This window comes from Haliotis rubra, unplaced genomic scaffold, assembly GCF_003918875.1.
Source record: "Haliotis rubra isolate DU_JTF1 unplaced genomic scaffold, ASM391887v1 Scf65, whole genome shotgun sequence".
NCBI classification, from domain to species: Eukaryota; Metazoa; Mollusca; class Gastropoda; order Lepetellida; family Haliotidae; genus Haliotis; species Haliotis rubra.
Genome location: NW_025767357.1, coordinates 778,412 through 804,248, shown reverse-complemented (window position 1 = coordinate 804,248; position 25,837 = coordinate 778,412). Strand labels below are relative to the sequence as shown.

The following is a 25,837-nucleotide window of genomic DNA, read 5'->3' as shown; positions in this document are numbered from 1 at the left end:
TAATATTTTTCCAGTTGCCTACATTAGATTTTTGTCAATGAGTATAGTTTTACGCGCCCTTACGCAATATTCCAGCAACATCCCCACGTGGAACACCAGAAATGGGCTCACACAAACCCAAGTCTGAAATCGAAACCGGCCATAAAAAAAATATTCTTTGAATTTTCATACATGTACAGGATTACTAACAAGCTGTTATTCACAAAAGGGACACGATGGCATCAGTTTACGATATAACTACGGTGTAACTATCGATAGGCCTTGTCCTTGAAGGTATTTAAAGCAGAACCATACAGGAGAGAAATTCGAGTTGTGTCATTATGTCGTTGATTTGTTTGTATATATACGACTGTTTAGTGCAGAACTTCGCATTTGTGTGGTTTGGTTGTTGTTTAACGCCGCACTCTGCGATACTTCAGCTACATGGTCGCGGACTGTTAATAATCGAGTCTCGACCAGACAATCCAGTGATCAACAGCATGAGCATCGGTATGCGCAATTGGGATACGATGACATGTGTCAACTAAGTCAGCGAACCTGACCACCCGATCCCGTTAGTCGCATTCTTACGACATGAATGGGTTACGAATGACCATTTCTAACCTGGATCCACTGATCACTTTGAAGGAGTGAGTGATTGCGTGCAGGCAGGTGGATTGTGGGAGTTTCTAAGACTTGTATCGTCTTACGTTGTTGAATTTACATATGCCTCAGGATGTTTTGTATCCAGGGTATACGACTTTACCATGAGTGAGTGAGTGACATATGTGAGCTGCATGCTCATACCATCAGCCATTAGCATACCTGCATCTAGAAGTCTGTATGATCTGGTTTGACATTGTTTGAATATACTTAGTAACTGACGTGGAAAGAAATATATTTAAATTACCCACCACTCACTCATTCCCTATGCTATTCGTAATCACAATCCGATCACTGGATTGTCTGGTTCAGACTCGATATAGCTGGAATATTGCTGAGTGCTGCATTAAACACCAACCAACTAACGGTGATTGGAAAACTTGTACCCGTTATGTATCCGTTTGAAGAATATATGAAATTAATTTTGAATTAAAATTTAAAGATTTGAAATTTGGGCCTAAAGAGTGTGCAGCAACCCAACATATATGTCGCCATCTAGTGCTATGCGCAAATATACTATTATAGTCTAGCTGTTGGCAACCTCCCCGATGGCTCAGAGTCCCATATAACACCGCTCCCTGTAAACTGATAGTACATTATTATGTCATTTGAAAACGGCTGTAAGTACATCCTACACATAATTACTGTAGTTGAAAAATAATCACTATTCTTCAGATATACACAACATATGGTTTTCCACGTTTTTGTCACACAGTAATCCGCCTCCCATAAGAGAAGATATTGTGAAATATTCACAAAGAGCACACATTGCAGTAAAACATTAGTGGATCGTAAACAGTGGTGTGCGCCCTTTCAGCCATGAAATATGTTTCCAAAGCTAGGGGCGACAATAACAGTCAGTGGGTCAGTATTTTAGTAACAATACAATAATGCCTTTAACACCCGTATTCATATAATCACGGAATACTGTTTTTTTTTCCCATTTCTATAGACCAACAAAAGGAAGGCACCATTAAACACGGATGACACAAAGAAAGCATCGTAGTTTCGCCTTGCTTTGAAAACTACATTTACGACGTCATCCTATTGTTCAGATACTTCAACAGGAAGGATTATGTTCACCTCAACCAGCTGAACTTGATATGCACATGAAAAGGGGTTCACCATCACCTCTTCTCGTGTTCATATATTCCGAAGTTCCATGTAATATCTGGACATGGAGATTTTAGACGTGAATACACGCCTCCAGGTATGGGTTATCAGGACGGTGATTGGTTGACAAAAGGGTTTGCAGGACGTCCCGATGCCGTATCTTTTGGTGCTTAATTCGCGTAACTGTTGTTCTGATCTAGATCTGAGCGATGTTACTGTACGCGTGGGTTAGTTTACCAGCTTGAAGTAAAAGACGTTTCATATTCGTGACCCATGCTATCTGTTATGTTAGTCACGTAACTTTGTGTTAATTTGGTTAATACTTTAAAAGGAAGGGTTGTACATTTCATCCACTTGAGAGGTGTACACTTCGTCATGGGGTAGAGTCAACTGGTCGGACGAAAGTCGATTTCGTTTCTTCATGACTGAAGGCCGAGCTCGCAAGACACTATGCGCAAGGGAGCGAATACCGACTGACTGGTGTCCTTGGTTATGTGTGGGGGTGCCTCTGAAATGACTGTAAACTTGACCTTGTGACCTTGACCTCGGCACATCACTGACACATGTTTGTCGTGCCACATTTCGATGACCATTTTCTTCATGGATGACAATGCTAGGCCACATCCTGCTCGTGCCGTTGATGATTTCTTACGCCAAGAGGCGGTAGCAACTCCACCTTGGCCCGCCAGGAGGCAGACCTCAATCCCATAGAGCATGTTTGGGACATTATGGGTCGCAGAATACGCTGGAGATATACTCCAGTACAAAATGTTGATGTATCAGAACAAGCCCGCCATCAAGAATTGAACGCAATACCTCAACGTTGAGGTATTCAACGTCAGCGAGGAGGAGGGCCAGGGTTGCTGTTACAGTTGGCTGAAGTTACACTCAGATATTGACATTGTACTCGGTTATTGTGGGTTGTATGCCAGAATCTTAAATATAATATAATAAACTTCAGTTTTCGTTCTTTTTTAGTTTAGATTTGCTATTTTATTATTCCTTGAGGTAAATTTATCCAAATAGTTAAATTGAGAGTTGGGGAAGTTCCTTATGAGTTTACTATGAAAAAGATGGGGTGTTTCGATACATTATTCCAGGTATATACTTGGGATTACTCCTTCTCAGTAAAGTACGGATTCTATTACTTTTGGGGTTGAGTCACATCCAGGATTGGAACCCACACTCAGAGTAAGGCACATCGTACCTAATATGTGACATTTGATCACTTTCTAAAGGGCAGTGTGTATTCATAATGTAGAACCTTAATGAACAGTCTATCAGTAAATCTATAGCCTTAATGAACAGTCTATCAGTAAACCTATAGCCTTAATGAACAGTCTATCAGTAAACCTATAGCCTTAATGAACAGTCAGTCATATTGTCGTCTTTAATAATACGATAGGTAAATAAAACCTACAGCTTGAAATCTCTTTATTCTTTGTAGTTAAAGTATCTCTCCATTTATGGACTACAACTCACGTGTCTGACAACGACATTAGAATCTAGGATGTCAAAACGTCGCCTGTCACAAGTAGTATAGCCATAAACTTATCATCATTCTTTATCACCTCATGTCAAAGAAGTCATATCTCTCAATTTACAACTGTTATAAATATATAGGCAGCTGTGTGTTTTTCCAAATAGTCTTTAGAGGGTATTTTTCTGTTGTTTCCTGTTATACCTGGTTAATGAGGTACGTCGTATTGCCCTGTTATCAGCTTCAATGTTTTTAACTATAAGGGGCGGTGGGGTAGCCTAGAGGTTAAAGCGTTGGCTCGTCACGCCGAAGACCCGGGTTCGAATCCCCACATGGGTACAATGTGTGGAGCCCATTTCTGGTGTCCCCCGCCGTGATATTGCTGGAATATTGCTAAAAGTGGCGTAAAACCAAACTCAGTCAGTCAGTCAGTTTTAACTATAAACAAGTTCTGCACTCGTGCAACGCATTACAATAATACCCATTTATACTGCTGCGCGAGTCGGATGTTATCGACAAGTATGACCTTCACATGGAATTAGAGTGAAGGGAGGTTTGAGGAAATTAGTTATATATAATGTATTCAAATCCCCTCATCATAATAAACTGGAAAGCCACAATCGGTATTTTGCTATTTCTCAGTCTGTTTCTAAAGTACGTTAAAAATCTGATAAACAGCTCAGCAATGGCATCTGGAGAGAATGACGTCAATATTTCGTTTACTTAATCTTCTTCCATAGACATGGATTATTGTCGACAACACCTTTAAACAACCCTCACTCATGCACAGACACTTTCATGTTTGCATTGTACATAACGTAATCACATCTATTGTATCCCCTTCTGATAACGGGCCATATAACTGATGGGTCTGTAGTTGAAACCTTATATACAACAATCAGGTAATTGTCGCTGTGTTAAAACAATATCCTGTTGATATTCATTTCAGAGCCTAAACTAAGGGGCAAAAGAAAGTTTACCTATCACCCATCCCTATAGCAGTCTGTATACGCTGTATTCTGTTGCCGGGTAACACTTTGTAAAAATACAATGCTTCCATGACGAATGAAGTGAGAGATGAATTCGCAAACACTTGCCCCAACCCGTGTTTGAAATACTGTGAACAGGTGCCGAAAGAAGCACATTTATTTATCGAACTCGAGTCTTCTTCGTGACGAGCGAGCGCTTTAACCGCTTGGCTACCCCACCGCTCTAGTGTTTGAGGGGGAGATGGTGCAATATAGATGTTCCGTCAGCTTTTGGTCGGGATAGGGGCGGTGGGGTAGCCTAGTGGTTAAAGCGTTGGCTCGTCACGCCGAAGACCCGGGTTCGATTCCCCACATGGGCACAATGTGTTAAGCCTATTTCTGGTGTCCCCCGCCGTGATATTGCTGGAATATTGCTAAAAGCGGCGTAAAACTAAACTCAGTCAGTCAGTCAGTTTGGTCGGGATAGAACCAACTCTTAAGTACTAAAGTATTTCCTAAAATGTTTTTGAACCTTTTTCCTTTCCGGGATACAGGTCATTCGGTTCTGGGAGTGTCAGATGTTTGGCCAGTCATGTTGACGCGCCTTGTCTGATGATGGTCAGTATTGTACAGAACGTTCAGGAGTTATGGCTGTTCGAAGCTGTTTGATATGATAGTTGTAATGATTGGCTTGGTGTCACTTCTCAACAAACCATTTCCCTGTGTGAAGCAATTCCGGGTGTTCCCGCGTGGATATTGTGATGGCAAAATCGAAGAAACTTTGTCACGACGGATACATATTTGTCAAGTAATTTTATGTCCCCAAACAATGTTAATTATCTCTTTAGGGACTCGGTCAAACAGTGGGACGGTGGGGAAGCCTAGTGGCCAAACCGCCTGCTCGTCACGCCGAAGACCCGGGTTTGATTCCCTACGTAGGTACAATGTGTGAAGCCCATTTCTGGTGTCCCCCGCCGTGTTATTGCTGGGATACTGCTAAAAGCGGCGTAAAACCATATTCACTCACTCACTCAGTCAAACAGTAAATTCGTTGAGGTTTTACAGTTTGTGTGAGCTTTCTCTGCATGAGTCACATATTCGAGGTTACCTTTGAGTCATTCAGAAATGATTTCCTCCTTACATGAGGTGAGGTGTTGACTCTGGTAGAGGTGACGGTGCCTGCTCTGATTTTGATTCGGGTCAAACGCCGCGCCGCTTCGTACAATATCCCATTTATCAGGGTATGTCAGGTTGCTGCTCGACCCAGCTATCTAGCTAATGTATATCAGCTCACTGAGGGAGAGTGTTTGGTAAATTGAATATAAGGGTTTCGTAAGGAAAGAAACCTTTCACAATTTCCCTTTAGACCACAGAACCAGTGAGTGGACAATAATTAGTGGTGTTGTCTGTACGTCACTGGTCCAAAATAACATTCGTAGATTTACGTAACTATCAATACAAAATTCACTGGCCACCAGGACCACTGCAAACTTATCATTTAGTGGTCCAGGCTAGCTATTCTACGTTCGTAGCTCTACGAACTTCTTAAGCCCATTGTTAACACATTGGCTACGATGAAAATTAAGAATTCTTGGGGCTACGAACGTTTCGAGAATAAGGGCCCCGATGGATTATTACTAGCCAGGGACCACAGGACCAGCGTACATTTCGCACACTGGTTTCGGTCAACCAAGCGACCATTGCGTGAAGGTGATCGTTCATCTCAGACACTGATGCAGACTTACGACCGACGTGTCGCATCTCACCGAGTGAGTGAGTGAGTTTTAATTTTACGCCACATTTAGCAATATTCCAGCAACATCGGTGTATTGGACACCAGAAATGAGCTTCACACATTGTACCCATGTGGGGAATCGAACCGGGATATTCGGCGTGACGAACGTTTTAACCACTAGGCCACCCCACCGCCTCGCATCTCCCCGAGGTGTCAACTGACTTTTAACGTCCAGTTTCCACTCTTGCCGAACTAGGTTCGAATTTCGTGGCGCAATCGTAGAGCCACCAATAGGCATGATGACCTTCATTGTATGTCCCACTTGGGCCCTTCCCATTGACCAGATTCCAACTTTATATTTGCATTTGTTTCAATGGCGGGGTCCGGTCAAGACGATCTGATTTATGGAGATCAAACAGGTCTTACCTCGCGAAAACCATCACATTGTTGGAGCGTGTTCGTTAGGAACATGAGAAGATTTGGAAAATATATGTCAACGCAATTGATTGTACTCATGCGCTCAAATACTGCAATCGATTCCATGGGAGTCGAATTTTTTTTTCATAATCCGATATCGACTTCCATACGCGATTCTCGGACTTTACACAGATCTGATAGTCCAGCTAAAAATAATAATAATAAAATAATTCGATAATTCCATTCGTAATACAGTCTTTTCAGTGCGTATCGTTCAAGTAACCGGGTCACGTGACACTTAAAGAACATCAACTACAAACTCTGAAAGAAGCTAAGTGTATGTTCAAACATCTATGTAGTGTCATAAGTAAAACGAATAATTATTATTGTAAGTTTGAATTAATATACCTCAGAATCTAAGCTTTAACAGTATAATGTAGAGAATTTCCAAGTTATTTCAATAGGACCAAAACTACTGGAATAATACTACAAGCGGGGTAAAACCATATTCACTCACTAACTTGTATTGGGAGATCTCCTACATCCGAAATACGTTCAACAATGACCACGAGTGGGTGAGTTTGGTTTAATCCTGCCTAAACAATATTTCAGTTATGCAACGGCGCGTCAGCTGTTAACGTGGACGGACGCCCCCAATACACAGGTCGAAGACATATGTTATATTTGGGATTACACTTTCTTAGTAAAGTACAAATTAAGTCAGGCGGCTGACTTTGCTTGCTGGCGATTAGGTTCCTGACTCTGAGGGTGTGGGTTCGAATCCCGGATGGGACTCAGTCCAAAGAGTACTAGAATTACTAAGAAAGTAACATATGTTACATTTGACCACTTTCTAAATGGGCATTGTGTAATCAGGTCGAACACGTGTTCAATTTCAGTGAAATCTCTCACGAAGGGCCTGATTACTACAGGTCAAGGATAACTGAAAAAGGCTTATCCGGGATCTCCGACATTGGAGTCGTTTTACGATTATTTTCCCATTTAATCATCATAACAGATTCCAAATATTTTTATGTTGAATTTCATCACCCAGTGACTGAAAATGACCGAGAACAAATAAAGTCAGCGTACATATTTGTATATTTGTTTCGCTTATGGGGCTACTTAAATACCACACTTAGACCAGTTGTGTTACTGGGTACTTAAGTACCATACTTAGACCAGGTGTGTTATAAGTTACTTAAGTACCACACTTAGACCAGCTGGGCTGGGTGTACATAGGAAACATACTGATCGCAGTTCGCCGTCTGTAATCGGCGAAGACAAACGTTATATGGTGTTTTTCCTTCAGCCAGACACTGACGCTTATCTCCCTTTGTCAAGATCACTATGTTTCTGAAAATTTCTGAGTAACTATGCGCGAAATGCCGGAGTTCCTCCGGATGTAGAGTGACACACGCTCCACTAGGATGCAGGGCAAGAGGGATGACTTAAACTTTCCAATAACTAATTAACTTTCCTGTAATGTGCAGCAATATTCCAACAGCCCCGGTGTTTACACGTCACAACTTTTGAGGAACAATCGAGCGTACTCCTTTCAACACGATTTCAAAGAGGGTCATAACTCTCTTGCCCAGAGGGGTAGCCTAGTGGTTAAACCGCCCGCTCGTCACACCGACGACCCGGGTTCGATTCCCTACATGGGTACAATGTGTGAAGCCCATTTTTGGTGTCCCCCGCCGTGATATTGCTTGAATATTGCTAAAAGCGGCGTAAAACTAAACTCGCTCACTCTTGCTCAGAAGTTGCGTGGCAAAGGCTGCAACATTAAAGGCCTCAGTAAAACTTTTAAAGTTTTATGGTATAGTGATATGTAGAACATTTGAAGCTTGATGCATCAGAAACAAGAAAGATGTCCCTATTTTGACTTGTATTGTACCATACGTTCACGTGTTTTGTCAGGTGAATAATTGACTAGTCTTTGCATGTATTATGATGGGTGCCGCTGGTAGGGAGGGACAAGCTCCGTTTTTTTGCGAACATTTGGTATTATCACAATTCATAATCACATGATCATGATCAAATCGAAATTACACAATCGTGATTTCTTACAGAAGTGGAAATGGTATTGTCGATTGTATATATAATGATGAATATCGATAGGGTTTTGTTACCTTCTGTTTCACCAGCAGGTACCTCAAACCAATACAGCATACCCTGATACTGTATGGAAAACAGCATGTCAATTTCGATCTTAAGCAGAATATGCCCCAAGGCAGCGATATCAAATACAAATGTCCTTTAGATCTCAAACTAGATACACAAATTGTACACAGTATGATCCTTGGGCGTGATTCAACTACATCATGCTCCTTGGAGTGAGATACCATCTGCCAGTTTGGTAACGGATATGCACAAGCAAAGTATTTCAAGCCCCATTCCTAACTGTCCTGCTAAGCTAGCGAGTTTAGAGGTTATCTCAGCTTTTGGCCAAACTACAAAGTGAGTGAGTGATTATGGTTTTACGCCGCTTTTAGCAATATTCCAGCAATATCACGGCGTGGAACACCAGAAATGGGCTTCACACATTGTACCCATGTGGGGAATCGAACCTGGTCTGCAGCATGACGACTGGACACTTTAACCATCAACCATCACCACCCAATCTCCAAAGCCATCTTATCACTAAGACAACAGCAACTACCATAGTTTAACACAGACGTACAAAATCAGACTCTTAGCTAAGATTATAACGAGTTTGGGGATTAACTCTGACCTTGGCCCCTGTATGGTATGAGTATGGTTTTACACAGCTTTTAATAATAATTCATTTATATAGCGCCTAGTATCCATCTGACTAGTTGCTCACTGGACGCTGTTACCGCAGTTAACATAGGCTCAGTATTATTCGTATACTCAGTATAGCAGTGTAACGAATAATATTAAGGCTACGTTTACTTAGACTGCTGTAACCAGAATCTGATTGCGCAATATTCGAGCAATATCATGGCGGGGAACAGCAGAAATGGGCTTCACACATGTGGGGAATCGAGCCCGGGTCTTCGGCCTGACGAGTCACCGCTTTAACCACTAGGCTACCCTACCGGCCCTGTTCCTTGGAAGCTATACTTGGCGTTATGCTCTATGCCACATGCTACTGGGACGTAGATGAATTGGACGATATACTAAGTACAATGCAGTACAATATAGACTATATCCCTCAGGAACGTTATACTGTTGGTTGATTGGTTGGAGTTTAACGCCACACTCAGCAATATTCCAGCTATATGGCTGCGGTCTGTAAATAACCGAGTCTGTACCAAACAATCCAGTGATCGACAGCCTGATGATCGATCGACGCAATTGGGATACGATGACATATGTGTCAACCAAGTCAGCGAGCCTGACCACCCGATCCCGTTAGTCGCCTCTTACGACAAGCATGGGTTGCTGAAGATCAATTCTAACCCGGACCTTCACGGGTAGGACGTTATAAGGAATACAACACGAGTGTTATACAAGTGTTTTGTCCTCGGACAGCATGTTGACGTTATTCTAAAAACTTCTTTCCTGAAATTTATACAAATACAATACGCCCTTACGTGAACATTTAGTTTTACGCCACACTCAACAATATTCTGTAAATAATCGAGTCTGGACCAGATTAATCTTGTGATCAACAGCATGAGCATCGATCTATGACATGCGTCAACCTAGTCAGCGAGCCTGACCACCCGATCCTCTCAGTCGCCCCTTATACGTTCAACAAGAAAGAGTTACTGAAGATCAATTCTAACCCGGATCTTCATGGGTTCGTGAACATTGAACTAAACTACTGGTCACAACAGAGTCATATAGGCGCTATACAAATCATTCGTCTCTCGGCAAGGAGGACCAACTGTACCTTGACAGAAAAAGGGACATTCAGTCAATAACAAACCAAAGATTGAAATTCAATAAAGCACGAAAGAAAGTATACGTACAATCCCTGTCTAAATCTCTCCTTCATCAATGGGACGGTCATCATGGCAACGTGGATTCTAAACGGACAATGATTCAAGCAGGACGAAAACGTGTATCCGACATAAGAGGGTACCTCTGATTTCACGCCACCGACAGGCAACTGACTAATATCCTCTGGTGTTGAGTTGAATCAGGAACCAAATTTGAAATACAGTTTGTATTTGTACCAACTTTCCCAATTGCGTTTCCTAGATGCCGCACGTTCAATCTGACATTTTAACAGTCCAGAGTAACTCAAACAAACAGTCTATTAATAATTTTCATGGCACGTACTGTCATCGATATGCCGAGTTAGGGCGTGCGCTGCTTATGTTAATGAGATGTTATCATAGCGTTTCTCCATGTGTATTCTTAACTTTTAATCAATATAAAAAGCACACAAAAAAATAACACTGTGACACAAAAGTGGCTTACTTCCTTCTTGAGTTAGATAGACGATCCAAAGTTCGCAAAACGTGAACTGGTTTGAAGTCAGTGAACCCGCCACGCAGCATAATTTAACAATTCTTATCAACTATATTGCATTGCCCCAACTCTCAAAGGATATATCCACCATATCGCAGCCCACTGTCTGTCAACTCGTTATTGGTTGGAGGCGCAAACGCCTATCACAGGACATTACATACAAACATACAAGACGAAGATATACTTTAACATAGACTTACGACTGTTATAGCGCTACGATCACTTTGTGGAACGGGCCGTTAGTGACTGATTGACTGACTGAGTTTCGTTTTACGCCGCTTTTAGCAATATTCCAGCAATATCACGGCGGGGGGCACCAGAAATGGGCTTCACTCATTGTACCAATGTGGGGATTCGAACCCGGGTCTTCGGCGTGACGAGCCAACGCTTTAACCACTAGACTACCCCACCGCCCGGGCCGTTAGTGAGACCATGTGTGTTACACTGAATACAATATGCCATTTGGGCGTCAACAACCGAATGAGGAATTCCTTACGCATTCTGGTTGATCTTTGCAAGTTGCTAGTCCAGCAACAATACAATAATAATAGAATAACGCGATAATTCCAGTCATGTCGTAAAGGTAATCTGGTCACGTGACACGTAAAGAACATTAAAATTCTACTAAACACTCTCAAGGGGCTTCGTTTATGTTCAACTTCCGAACGGCAAACATATGTGAAGTTTGAATAATGAAAAAAATATGGTATTGACAGCTCACTATAAAGAATTTCCAAAGAGTTTCAACATTAGACCAAAACTAATGAAATGTGTTAAAAGCGAAATAAAACCCAAAAATACGTTCAACATTAATGCTGAATTGGTGAGTATAGACTAATTCGGCTTAAACAATATTTAAGTTATGAAACCGTGAGCAACTGTTGGAAGGAATGCCCCCAAATGCACAGATCAAAGAAGTTCACAATTTCAGTGAAATATACCACGAAGGACCTGATTACGACAGACCAAGGATAATTGAAAAAAAGCTTATCCGGAATCTCCGACTTTTGAACTTCTGAATAATATTTAGTTGGTCTCTCAAACGATCGTCAAATAAATGGACATATATTGTCAGTCTATTCGTAAACTGACTTTATGAATCACACTGACTGAGTTGGGTTTTACGCCGCTTTTAGCAATATTCCAGTAATATCACGGCGGGGGACACCAGAAATGGGCTTCAATCATTGTACCCATGTGGGGATTAGAACCCGGGTCTTCGGCGTGACGAGCCAACGCTTTAACCACTAGACTACCCCACCGCCCCTTATGAATCACATACACATTGAGTGTAACATGCATTCTTAGTTGCAACGCTGTTCAGCCACCCACTCATCCGGTCGATCTCCCGTGCTTAAACACTTCGGCCAGTTGTGTTACGGGCTACTTAAATACCACACTTAGACCAGTTGTGTTGTAAAGAACGCAAATACCACATTTGGAACAATTGTGTTATGGGGCTACTTAAATACCACACTTAAAACCAGCTGTTACGGGGGTACTGAAATATCATGAGCTGTGTTGTAAGTGGCTTAAGTACCATACTCAGATCGGTTGTGTTACGGGCTACTTAAATAACACACTTAGACCAGATGTGTTGTAAGGAACACAAATACCACATTTGGAACAGTTGTGTTATGGGGCTACTTAAATACCACACTTAAAACCAGCTGTTACGGGGTACTGAAATATAATACTTAGATGAGCTGTGTTGTAAGTGGCTTAAGTACCATACTCGGATCGGTTGTGTTATGGGGTGCTTAAATACCACACTTAGACCAGCTGTGTTGTGGTGTACTAAAAAACATAATGTTCTTAGTTGTAAAGAAATATGCTACTTTACAAATTTTCAGCTTGACACACGTGGAATTTTACAAACTGATCTTAACGTAGAACAAAACAAACACACACGTCAGAGACCTTTGTAATCGCTGAAGACAAACGCCATCTGATGGATTTCCTATATAACCGCCTTTGTCACGAACACTATATTTAAAGGCGCTAGCATGTCATTGTTCTGCATGAACAGGAAGTCTACTTACATGACAATAGAACAAGAAACAGACAAAACAAACCACGGTGACCAAGGACAGTGGCAGCCAAAACAGAAGGAAGTCATTGAGAACGACGCAGGAAACTTCGTCTCCGTGATCATAGACTTCTTAGTGTCAGATTTTAACATGAGTGAACCTATACGAATAATTTTCTTTAACCACGGGTAAAACTAAGCTCACGTTAAAAGGACACTCTAAAGCTGCCTAAATATTTTTCAGAGTGAGTGAGTGATTATAACAGTACTTCATGCTCAAAGCACACAAACAATCTCGGCCCTTATTCTCGAAACGTTCGTAGCCTTAAGAATTCTTTACTTTGATCGTAGCCAATGTGTTAAGAATTCGCTTGAGAAGTTCGTAAGGCTACGAACGTTTCGAGAATAGCTAGCCTGATTATTATTACCCTGGATAACCCAAGCTGCCTTGAGGCGCAAGGTTAATGGTTACATGACATCCCATCGGGTACCCATTTTCGGCTGGGTGAACAGAGGCAATTTTTAACAAACTCACTTGCCTAAGGTGAGACCACATGTATCACAAGTCCTTCGTTGTTGGGCAGGACAGAAGTTCTAGACACTCTCAGGAGTAAAACTGCCAAACATGGTCACCCATCCAAGAACTTGCCGCGCCCAACGTTGCTTAACTTCAACTGATTTGTGACCTGAGCTCTATGCACTGAATCCCACACCTCCACACATCTTCACACTTGGCGAATCCTAACGCGGTCCTTTTGTGTGATCTGTTCCAATACTTTTCTAAATCATTGCTCGTCAGAATACATCAAATCAGGAGACGCGGCCCACAAAATGCAAAATACCCATTTATCGACTTAGCAGAAACCAAAATTTCATTTGGCGTCATATTTGATGCAAAAGTTCTTCAAACTATATTCAAAATGCCTATGAACCATATTCAAAATGTCCCTCTGTCTTCAAGATGTGGTAACTGACCTACGTGAGGTAGTGCTACAAGCAAGATGTCCATCTGATGGCATACTGGATGCAATGTGTCCATATGTCTTATTACAATATGCAGAAATCCCCAAAGTCATCTTACCAGATGCAAAAGCGTCAATGGGTAGCCATTTAGATACAAAAATATATATTTGTCGTCATAGTGATGCAAAATTCTGTCAACCTTGATTCAAAATGTCCATCTGTCGTCTTGCTGGAAGTAGAATGTCAGTTTGTCATGCCAATCCATGCCTACCAAAACCCATTCGATCCAATCCAGGTGCCAAAATATAGATGGCATGTTGGTTTGTTGTTTAACGCCGCACTCCAGCAATATTCCAGCTATATGGCAGTGGTCTGAAACAATCAATTCTGGACCAGACAATCCAGTGATCAACAGCATGAGCATCGGCCTACGCAATTGGGATACGATGACATGTGTCAATCAAGTCACAACCCGATCCCATTTCTCGTCTCTAAAGACAAGGGTTGGTTGCTGAAGACCACTTCTAACCCCTGATGTTCACGGGTATGGTATGACGAGAGAACACTGTGTGTGCTGGTAGATATTCGATATTCGATACACATCACTAGCCTGCTGGGATACAAAGGAAAAAGACCCGTGAAGATCCGGGGTAGAATAGGTCTTCAGCAACCCATTCTTGTCATAAAAGGCGACTGCTTGTCGTAAAAGGCGACTAACGGGATCGGGTTGTCAGGCTCGCTGACTTGGTTGACACATGTCATCGGTTCCCAATTGCGCAGATCGATGCTCATGCTGTTGATCACTGGATTGTCTGGTCCAGACTCGATTATTTACAGACCGCCGCCATATAGCTGGAATATTGCTTAGTGCGGCGTAAAACTCAACTCACTCACTCACAAAGGAAAAAAGTATGGAACCAACAAAACAGAATCTGTGACAGCTCACGATGTACATTCCACTGCGTTCGGGTTAGACAAAAGGGATCGGGTGGAGACTAACCAAGTCAGCGAGTCTGAGCACCCGATCCCGTTTGTCGTCTCTTACGACAAGCATCGGTTACCGAAAACCAATTCTAACCAGGATTTTTACGGGTCGTGTGCTTTGAGAATACTCGATATAAAAAGTTGATAAAAATACAAACGGTTATTTCAAATTCATGTGCCAAAAAGTCAGCGAGCCTGACCACCCGATCCCGTTAGACGCCTGTTATGACAAGGATGGGGTACTGAAGATCAATACTAACCCGGATCTTCACGGGTGAAGTGTTTGCATTTGTTCCCAGTGTAACGACTTCAAATAACATAACCATACATTATCACTACAATAATTGTTTGATCAAGGAACATGGTCAAAGTCGCAATTGTCATCTGACATTTTCTGAGTAGCTATACGCGAAATGCTGGACTTCCTCCGGATGTGGAGTGACAAAAGCTCTGCACAAGGATGTAGGACGAAAGGGATGACTTCAACTTTCCAACAGTCAACTTTGCCTTTACGTGGAGCAGTATTCCAACAGCTTCAGCCTTTACACGTCACAACATTTGAGGAACAATCGGGCAATCTCCTTTGATCCCGATTTCAAAGACGGTCATACATCTCTTGACCGGAAGTTTTGCCATCAAGGCTACAAGGCGTCGGTAAAGTTTTTACAGTTGGTATGGTGGTGGTTTGGGTACCATTACTAAGGCCCCTATGTTGACTTGTACCTTAAGGTTCCGTGCCTTTTCAGGTGGACAAGTGACTTACATGTCCCAGGAGGTTGTACTAAAAACACTATTTTGTTTTGGGACGTTAAAAATACACCATGTCTTTGGACGTTATCCTAAGAACATTTGGTACTTGGACTTCAAATCACATACAGCATGTCGACGTTATACTAAAAACTTCTTTCTTAAAATTTTATACAAAATAAAATACGCCCTTTCTTGAACATTGAACTAAATTACTGAGTACACTAGAGTCATACAGGCGCTATACAGATCTTTCTGTACAATTGCAGTATATAATATGATCTGGATGCCTTTGTTCAAAACAATCTTAGCGCTAAGGCTATCTAAGTCTATGGGAGTTACGGTCACCTTAGCGCTAAGATCGCTTGACAGAAAAAAGGGACATTCAGTCAATAAATAACCAAAGATTGAAATTCAATAAACCACAAAAGAAAGTATACGTACAATCCCTGTCTAAATCTCTCCTTCATCAATGTAAGGCTCATCATGGCTACGTGGATTCCAAACGAGAAATAAGGACGAAAACTTGTATCCGACAGTAGAGGGAATCTCTGAATTCACGCCAGTGGCAGTCAAATGTCCTCTGGTGTTAAACTGAATCAGGAACCGAATTTAAAATAACCGTTTGTATTTTTACCAACATATTATATTGTTTATCCGCAAAGCACACGCCCTGTGAAGATCCGGTTAGAATTAGTTATCGCTGTTATTACGGTTATGTCTAAAGAGGCGACTAACGGGATCAGGTGGTCAGGCTTGCTGACGTGGTTGACACATGTCATCGGTTCCCAATTGCGTAGATCGATGCTCATACTGTTGATCACTGGATTGTCCGTTCCAGAATTGATTATTTACAGACCGCCGCCATATAGCTGGAATATTGCTGAGTGCGGCGTAAAACTAATTTCACTCACTCACTCACTCACTCAAAGTCACATGTCCGTTGTACACTTCTTATCTTATTCAGATCTTATCATTGAGTGTGTCTGTAATAGTAACAGACACATTCTCCCGTTTGATAAACATTATCTTAGTAAGAGAATAATAATTCATTCCCCCTTCGAAAACACACAACGATATATTATATAAATTATACAATAAACTACTACTACTATTACCACTATAACGAAATGATGGATATAACGAAGTGGGGGTTCCCCCCGACCTCTTGCTGTATAGTTTAGTCGTACAATGGTTATAACGAAATACGCTCGCTGGTACCGTTGAGTTCGTTATAACCGTAATTTACGGTATTAGAGATGCATTACTCTGTCAAACACACAATCATATATTGCAATAGTTTAAGATGCCTAACTCTGTCAAACACACAGTCATGTATTGCAATAATTTAAGATGCCTTACTCTGCCAAACACACAGTCATGCATTGCAATAATTTAAGATGCCTTACTCCGTCAAACACACAATCGTGTATTGCAATATTTGAAGGTGCATTACTCTGTAAAACACACAATCGTGTATTGCAATAATTTAAGATGCCTTACTCTGCCAAACACACAATCGTGTATTGCAATATTTGAAGGTGCATTACTCTGTAAAACACACAATCGTGTATTGCAATAATTTAAGATGCCTTACTCTGCCAAACACACAGTCATGCATTGCAATAATTTAAGATGCCTTACTCCGTCAAACACTCAATCGTGTATTGCAATATTTGAAGGTGCATTACTCTGTAAAACACACAATCGTGTATTGCAATAATTTAAGATGCCTTACTCTGCCAAACACACAGTCATGCATTGCAATAATTTAAGATGCCTTACTCCGTCAAACACACAATCGTGTATTGCAATAGTTAAAGATGCCTTACTCTGTCAAAAACACAATCGTGTATTGCAATAGTTAAAGATGCCTTACTCTGTCAAACACACAATCGTGTATTGCAATAGTTAAAGATGCCTTACTCTGTCAAAAACACAATCGTGTATTGCAATAGTTAAAGATGCCTTACTCTGTCAAACACACAATCGTGTATTGCAATAGTTAAAGATGCCTTACTCTGTCAAAACACAATCGTGTATTGCAATAGTTAAAGATGCCTTACTCTGTCAAAACACAATCGTGTATTGCAATAGTTAAAGATGCCTTACTCTGTCAAAAACACAATCGTGTATTGCAATAATTTAAGATGCCTTACTCCGTCACATACTCAATCGTGTATTGCAATATTTGAAGGTGCATTACTCTGTAAAACACACAATCGTGTATTGCAATAGTTTAAGATGCCTTACTCTGTCAAACACACAATCGTGTATTGCAATAGTTAAAGATGCCTTACTCTGTCAAAAACACAATCGTGTATTGCAATAGTTAAAGATGCCTTACTCTGTCAAACACACAATCGTGTATTGCAATAGTTAAAGATGCTTTACTCTGTCAAACACACAATCGTGTATTGCAATAGTTAAAGATGCCTTACTCTGTCAAACACACAATCGTGTATTGCAATATTTGAAGGTGCATTACTCTGTAAAACACACAATCGTGTATTGCAATAATTTAAGATGCCTTACTCTGCCAAACACACAGTCATGCATTGCAATAATTTAAGATGCCTTACTCCGTCAAACACTCAATCGTGTATTGCAATATTTGAAGGTGCATTACTCTGTAAAACACACAATCGTGTATTGCAATAATTTAAGATGCCTTACTCTGCCAAACACACAATCGTGTATTGCAATATTTGAAGGTGCATTACTCTGTAAAACACACAATCGTGTATTGCAATAATTTAAGATGCCTTACTCTGCCAAACACACAGTCATGCATTGCAATAATTTAAGATGCCTTACTCCGTCAAACACTCAATCGTGTATTGCAATATTTGAAGGTGCATTACTCTGTAAAACACACAATCGTGTATTGCAATAGTTTAAGATGCCTTACTCTGTCAAACACACAATCGTGTATTGCAATAGTTAAAGATGCCTTACTCTGTCAAACACACAATCGTGTATTGCAATAGTTAAAGATGCCTTACTCTGTCAAAAACACAATCGTGTATTGCAATAGTTAAAGATGCCTTACTCTGTCAAACACACAATCGTGTATTGCAATAGTTAAAGATGCCTTACTCTGTCAAAAACACAATCGTGTATTGCAATAGTTAAAGATGCCTTACTCTGTCAAAAACACAATCGTGTATTGCAATAGTTAAAGATGCCTTACTCTGTCAAAAACACAATCGTGTATTGCAATAATTTAAGATGCCTTACTCCGTCACATACTCAATCGTGTATTGCAATATTTGAAGGTGCATTACTCTGTAAAACACACAATCGTGTATTGCAATAGTTTAAGATGCCTTACTCTGTCAAACACACAATCATGTATTGCATTAGTTAAAGATGCTTTACTCTGTCAAACACACAATCATGTATTGCAATAGTCAAAGATGCCTTACTCTGTAAAACACACAATCATGTATTGCAATAGTCAAAGGTGCATTACTCTGTCAAACACACAATCATGTATTGCATTAGTTAAAGATGCTTTACTCTGTCAAACACACAATCATGTATTGCAATAGTTTAAGATGCCTTACTCTGTCAAACACAAAATCATGTATTGCAATAGTCAAAGGTGCATTACTCTGTCAAACACACAATCATGTATTGCAATAGTCAAAGATGCCTTACTCTGTAAAACACACCATCATGTATCGCAATAGTTTAAGATGCTTTACTCTGCCAAACACACAATCATGTATTGCAATATTTCAAGGTGCCTTACCCTGTCAATCATGTATTGCAATAGTTAAAGATGCCTTACTCTGTCAAACACACAATCATGTATTGCAATAGTTAAAGATGCCTTACTCTGTAAAACACACCATCATGTATCGCAATAGTTTAAGATGCTTTACTCTGCCAAACACACAATCATGTATTGCAATATTTCAAGGTGCCTTACCCTGTCAATCATGTATTGCAATAGTTAAAGATGCCTTACTCTGTCAAACACACAATCATGTATTGCAATAGTCAAAGATGCCTTACTCTGTCAAACACACTATCATGTATTGCAAGAGTTTAAGATGCTTTACTCTGTCAAACACACAATCATGTATTGCAAGATTTCAAGGTGCCTTACTCTGTCAAACACACAATCATGTATTGCAATAGTTTAAGATGCCTTACTCTGTCAAACACCCACACATGCATTGCAATTGTTTAAGATGCCTTACTCTGTAAAACACACAATCATGTATTGCAATAGTTAAAGATGCCTTACTCTGTCAAACACACAGTCATGCATTGCAATAGTTAAAGATGCCTTACTCTGTCAAACACACAATCATGTATTGCAATAGTTTAAGATGCCTTACTCTGTCAAACACACAATCATGTATTGCAATAGTTAACGATGCCTTACTCTGTCAAACACACAGTCATGTATTGCAATAGTTTAAGATGCCTTACTCTGACAAACACACAATCATGTATTGCAATAGTTAAAGATGCCTTACTCTGTCAAACACACAATCATGTATTGCAATAGTTTAAGATGCCTTACTCTGTCAAACACACAATCATGTATTGCAATAGTTAACGATGCCTTACTCTGTCAAACACACAATCATGCATTGCAATAGTTAAAGATGCCTTACTCTGACAAACACACATCATTAAGAAATACGACCTAGTTTGAATGAGATCGAGCTGTGAACACGAAACTTGTTTCCTCATTTGCAAATCAAATTACTTAATATTCATGTATATGGATGTAACAATATAAAAAAGCATGTAAGTTTGAAATGCCATAACTATTTGACAACAGCTACTTGTCGGACATAGTAATGAGACACTAAGGCTCTGTTCAAAGCCCCGAATGTCCTTACAAAGCACGGTCGTCCCTGTTGCACACTTATCTGGGTCACGTGTTACCCCGCTGCAGCTTGCCTTGGATACAATATCACAGGTTGACAAGGGTCCCAGTGTGGTCGCAGCCATTTAAAATACAAATCCTGAAGATCACACAAAGTTGCCTTCTATTCGATATCTCATAAATCAGTTGAAAAGATACGTTTTACACTTATATTTAATAAATTTCCTTTTATAACGCTGTTTTATTGTAATAATCATGTTTGGCGCTTTACTGTACACAGAAGTCAGTATGCAGTTTGAACTTAATGCTGTACAGAATACGTAACCGAATACGTTATACTGAATGCAATATGCAATCTGAACGTACTGCATTAGCCTGAGGGCGTCCTTGGGCGTTACACTGAACAGAATGTGACATTTAGACGTTAGACTATATAGAATACGTCCTTTGGCGTTACACTGAACATAATATGCCATTTAGACGTTAGACTATATAGAATACGTCCTTGGGCGTTAAACTGAACACAATATGAAATTTAGACGTTAGACTATATAGAATACGTCCTTGGGCGTTATACTGAACACAATATGCCATTTAGACGTTAGACTATATAGAATTCGTCCTTGGGTGTTATACTGAACACAATATGCCATTTAGACGTTAGACTATATACAATACGTCCTTGGGCGTTACACTGAACACAATATGTCATTTGGACATCATGCTATATAGAATACGTCCTTGGGTGTTATACTGAACACAATATGCCATTTAGACGTTAGACTATATAGAATACGTCCTTGGGCGTTATACTGAACACAATATGCCATTTAGACGTTAGACTATATAGAATTCGTCCTTGGGTGTTATACTAAACACAATATGCCATTTAGACGTCAGACTATATACAATACGTCCTTGGGCATAATACTGAACACAATATGCCATTTAGACGTTAGACTATATAGAATTCGTCCTTGGGTGTTACACTGAACACAATATGCCATTTAGACGTTAGACTATATACAATACGTCCTTGGGCGTTACACTGAACACAATATGTCATTTGGACATCATGCTATATAGAATACGTCCTTGGGTGTTATACTGAACACAATATGCCATTTAGACGTTAGACTATATAGAATACGTCCTTGGGCGTTATACTGAACACAATATGCCATTTAGACGTTAGACTATATAGAATACGTCCTTGGGTGTTATACTGAACACAATATGCCATTTAGACGTTAGACTATATACAATACGTCCTTGGGCGTTACACTGAACACAATATGTCATTTGGACATCATGCTATATAGAATACGTCCTTGGGTGTTATACTGAACACAATATGCCATTTAGACGTTAGACTATATACAATACGTCCTTGGGCGTTATACTGAACACAATATGAAATTTAGACGTTAGACTATATAGAATACGTCCTTGGGCGTTATACTGAACACAATATGCCATTTAGCCGTTACACTATATAGAATACGTCCTTGGGTGTTATACTGAACACAATATGCCATTTAGACGTTAGACTATATAGAATACGTCCTTGGGTGTTATACTGAATACAATATGCCATTTAGACGTTAGACTATATAGAATACGTCCTTGGGTGTTATACTGAACACAATATGCCATTTAGACGTTACACTATATAGAATGCCATTTAGACGTTAGACTATATAGAATACGTCCTTGGGCGTTACACTGAACACAATATGTCATTTAGACGTTACACTATATAGAATGCCATTTAGCCGTTACACTATATAGAATACGTCCTTGGGCGTTATTCTGAACACAATATGTCATTTGGACATCATGCTATATAGAATACGTCCTTGGGTGTAAAATGACCCCAATAGAAATATAATATGCCATTTGAAGGGTATACTGAATACGATATCCCAGTCATTCGCCCGCCATATATATTCCTTTCACTTACCTTTCTCTGTTTAAGTGAAGTTCTCACCTTTCCATGTTTCTTTCCTTGTGATTCCCGTTTCATCATCTCGCTATGATTCAAGTTTCACCCTGTCGCTATGATTCCCGTTTCACCTTCTCCATGTGATTTCCCGTTTAACCCTGTCCATGTGATTCCCGTTTTACCCACTCCATGTGATTCCCGTTTCACCTTCTCCATGTGATTCCCGTTTAACCCTGTCCATGTGATTTCCGTTTAACCCTCTCCATGTGATTCCCGTTTCACCCTGTCGCTGTGATTTCCGTTTAACCCTGTCCATGTGATTCCCGTTTAACCCTCTTCATGTGATTCCCGTTTCACCCTCTCCATGTGATTCCCGTTTCACCCTCACCCTGTGATTTCCCGTTTCACCCTCTCGCTATGATTCCTGGGTATTTTTTCATACAATATGCTATGGAATTTCACACTGAAAACATTATTCCATTTGGACGTAATGCTATATGCAAAATTCCAGTTGAACGTTATACCACAGAGAATACGTCATGGGACGTTATACTGAATACAACATGCTCCTTGCCACACCTAATACAACATGTTCTGGTATGTTATAAAACACATATACCTTAAGACGTTAAACAAAATATACTCATGCCAATAATGGTTGTCACCCCCCCCCCCAACCCCACACACACCTCACACACCCACCCCACATCCCCTCTCCAATTAAAAAAATTGAAGGGGGTGACAACCATTATTGGCATGAGTATACAATACGTCCTAACCCAATACGGTAACATGAAACGAAGTATACATACAATCCCTGTGCAAATCTTGCCTTCATCAAGTTCGTGCGTACGCTCATTGTGGTAACGTGGACTTCAAACGAGAAACGATCCAAGATTTGATAAACGACAACAACTTGTATCCGAGAGAACCACCGCTTTAACACCACCAACGGTCAGAGAGCTGTGTGCAGTATCCTTCGTGTTTATTTGAAATCGTCACCCTTTTTCAGATAACATTTTAATCATATCAACGTCTGACGTTGAATATCGTCAAAGTTTCCGCTTTGATAATTCAACAGGTGTTTTGAGAATGTGAAAGACGGGTTGAACAGACTATTGTTAATGTTTATGTCAAGTAGTTAAAACACGCTTCTATTAGTTACCCGATATACAGAGCTAGGGCGGGTATACTGGTTATCTTATGGGTGAAAATCGTGATTTTGAGTTTCCTTGATGTCTGTTATCACTGTTTACACTACAGAATGTACAATACAGCCATACATAGCTTGATATCTACTTCCTGTTTAATCCAAAGCGCTGTATTAGTATACGACTATTCGAAGTTCGCTCAACTATCGACCGTTTTGATACAGTCAGAGGTCACACAGCATTATTCAACCACACTACAGCCTGGAATAGTGTGTGATAAATACAGATATATACTTACTTTCCTGTTGTCATCTTACAGCGAAGTTTTCGAGGACCAGGAACTAAAATGGCGGTGAAGGCGTACCCAACACCTCGCTATAACGCTACCCGATGCATAGCCTGCGGTGTGCGCGGAGCAGACATGTTATTCGGGTGTAGCGCTGGTTTAAAGGTGCAGTGATCGTTCCGGTAGTGTTTGTTATTGCAGTTTTTTTGTTTTTCGTCGCGGTCTGCTTCACTAAAGGTATATGACTGCAGTCTATACACAACCGAGTCCGAATCCAGTGATAGACATAATGAACATCTGTCTACGTAATCGGGATATGACGACATGCCACAATCAAGTCACCTGGTCATCTCGTTAGTTATATCACACAACCCGCGAAGATCCGGGTTAGAATTGTTCTTCAGTAACCCATGCTTGGCGTAAGAGGGGAGTAACGGGATCGGGTGGTCATTCTCGCTGACTTGGTTGACACATGTCATCGTATCCCAGTTGTGTAGATCGATGCTCATTTTGTTGATCACTGGATCTTCTGGTCCAAACTCGATTATTTACACATCGCCGTCATATAGCTGGAAATTTGCAGAGTGCGGCGTAAATTTAAACTCACTCACAAATCATATCTCACGATACGGAGGTCTCGCAAGGAATTAGTGAGACATAGACATGACCCCTGTTTATCCTAATGGGACTTCACTTCACCCACCTTGTATTGACTAAGGACTAATGAATGTTAGTTAGTTGTTGCAAAATGCAATTATTATGAAAAACTAAACAGAACTCACTGAGCTCACGGTCATCTGATTTTAGTAGGAGACACTATAATATGATTATGTGAGGTCTCCCTGTTGTTGACCTGACCGCCTCCGTGGTGTAGTGGTTAGAGCGTCCGCCCGGAGTGCGGAAGGTCGCGGGTTCGATGCCCGACCGCGTCATGCCAAAAGACGTTAAGTATGGTACTTGTTGGTCCCTGCCTTGCGCTCGGCATTAATGGGTTAAACAAGGACTGGTCGGCTCGGAGTCAGTATAATGTGTCTGAGTGGGGTATTCATGCTTCACTGCGGCATGGTATCTCAGTGGGCTAGCACTATAAAACCAGCTTAAGTCTGGGCACATACACATACACACGCATGCACGTCGTCATATGAGCGAAATATTCTCAAGCACGACGTTAAACCCAATTCCACCACCACCACCTGTTGTTCACCTGTAGCATGGTATTGTAGTGAGATGGCTCTTTAACGCCGACAGTAGTCTGGACTAAGACTGGCAGATGTCCAGCTCTGTCAAACTTACCTAGAGTCCGCCAGCCTTACCTTGGCACCCAGTTTCTAACCAGTAAATACGCCTGAATATGTTCGTTTATGATGAAATTTAGATATATGTGCCATTAGATATATGTGCCATATGGCATCAAGATACCAAACCATACACAAGGAACTTGGTTAAGTACCCCCCTGACATATCTCACGATTGAATGAGCCCCGATCCTAACCCTTTAGAGCATATCTGGGACATGACTGGTAGTCGTCTGCAACAAGGGGTACTCCTGTACTGAACCTGGCCCAACTGGAAGCTGCTTTACACGAGGAATGACGTAGACTGCCCCTTCAGGGGATCACGGGGCTGACAGGGGGTATTAGGAGGAGAGTGCTGGTTGTTATACAGTCTCGAGGAGGTTAGACTCGGTATTGACCATAAATCGTGTAAGGCACGCAAAATGGCATTTTGAATGTTCACATTCACCAATAAATTCAACATTAAACATTAAAGGGCCATACTTGTACAGACATGGTTTTGTATGAAATTCAGTGGGCTTTTTTAAAAATGAGCAATTGTCATCATAAAACCAACATGGATTCCAATCTTTTTGTCGTCTTTTATGAGTCAAAGGATCATACGGGTCAGAAAAACTTATGTGTTTCATCGTGGTCACCACGAGAAGTGTTATGTACGTGTTGAAAACGTATCATTGCAAAAATACAGGGGGTGCTTAACTAATTTCTTTGTGTATAGATAAAACAGTTTAAGAGGTGATTACAGTCATGTAACTTCATGACAATGATAGCGTTGTTGGGG

General features: G+C 40.7%; 1 protein-coding gene across 2 annotated transcripts in view; it reads right to left on the bottom strand.

The window, feature by feature from the left end:
- The window catches only part of LOC124257158 (tyrosine-protein phosphatase non-receptor type 11-like), a 64,696-nt gene extending 40,849 nt beyond the window's left edge, over window positions 1-23,847 (bottom strand). Inside the window, exon 1 of one of the 2 annotated variants that reach the window (XM_046691157.1) lies at window positions 23,774-23,847. In XM_046691157.1, the coding sequence (XP_046547113.1) occupies window positions 23,774-23,787 (14 nt within the window). In that variant the 5' untranslated portion in view covers window positions 23,788-23,847. Of the gene's footprint in view, window positions 1-10,299; window positions 10,459-23,773 lie in introns of those variants that run through there. The other variant, XM_046691155.1, reaches the window with a different exon arrangement.
- Between the last annotated feature and the right edge of the window lie 1,990 nt (window positions 23,848-25,837).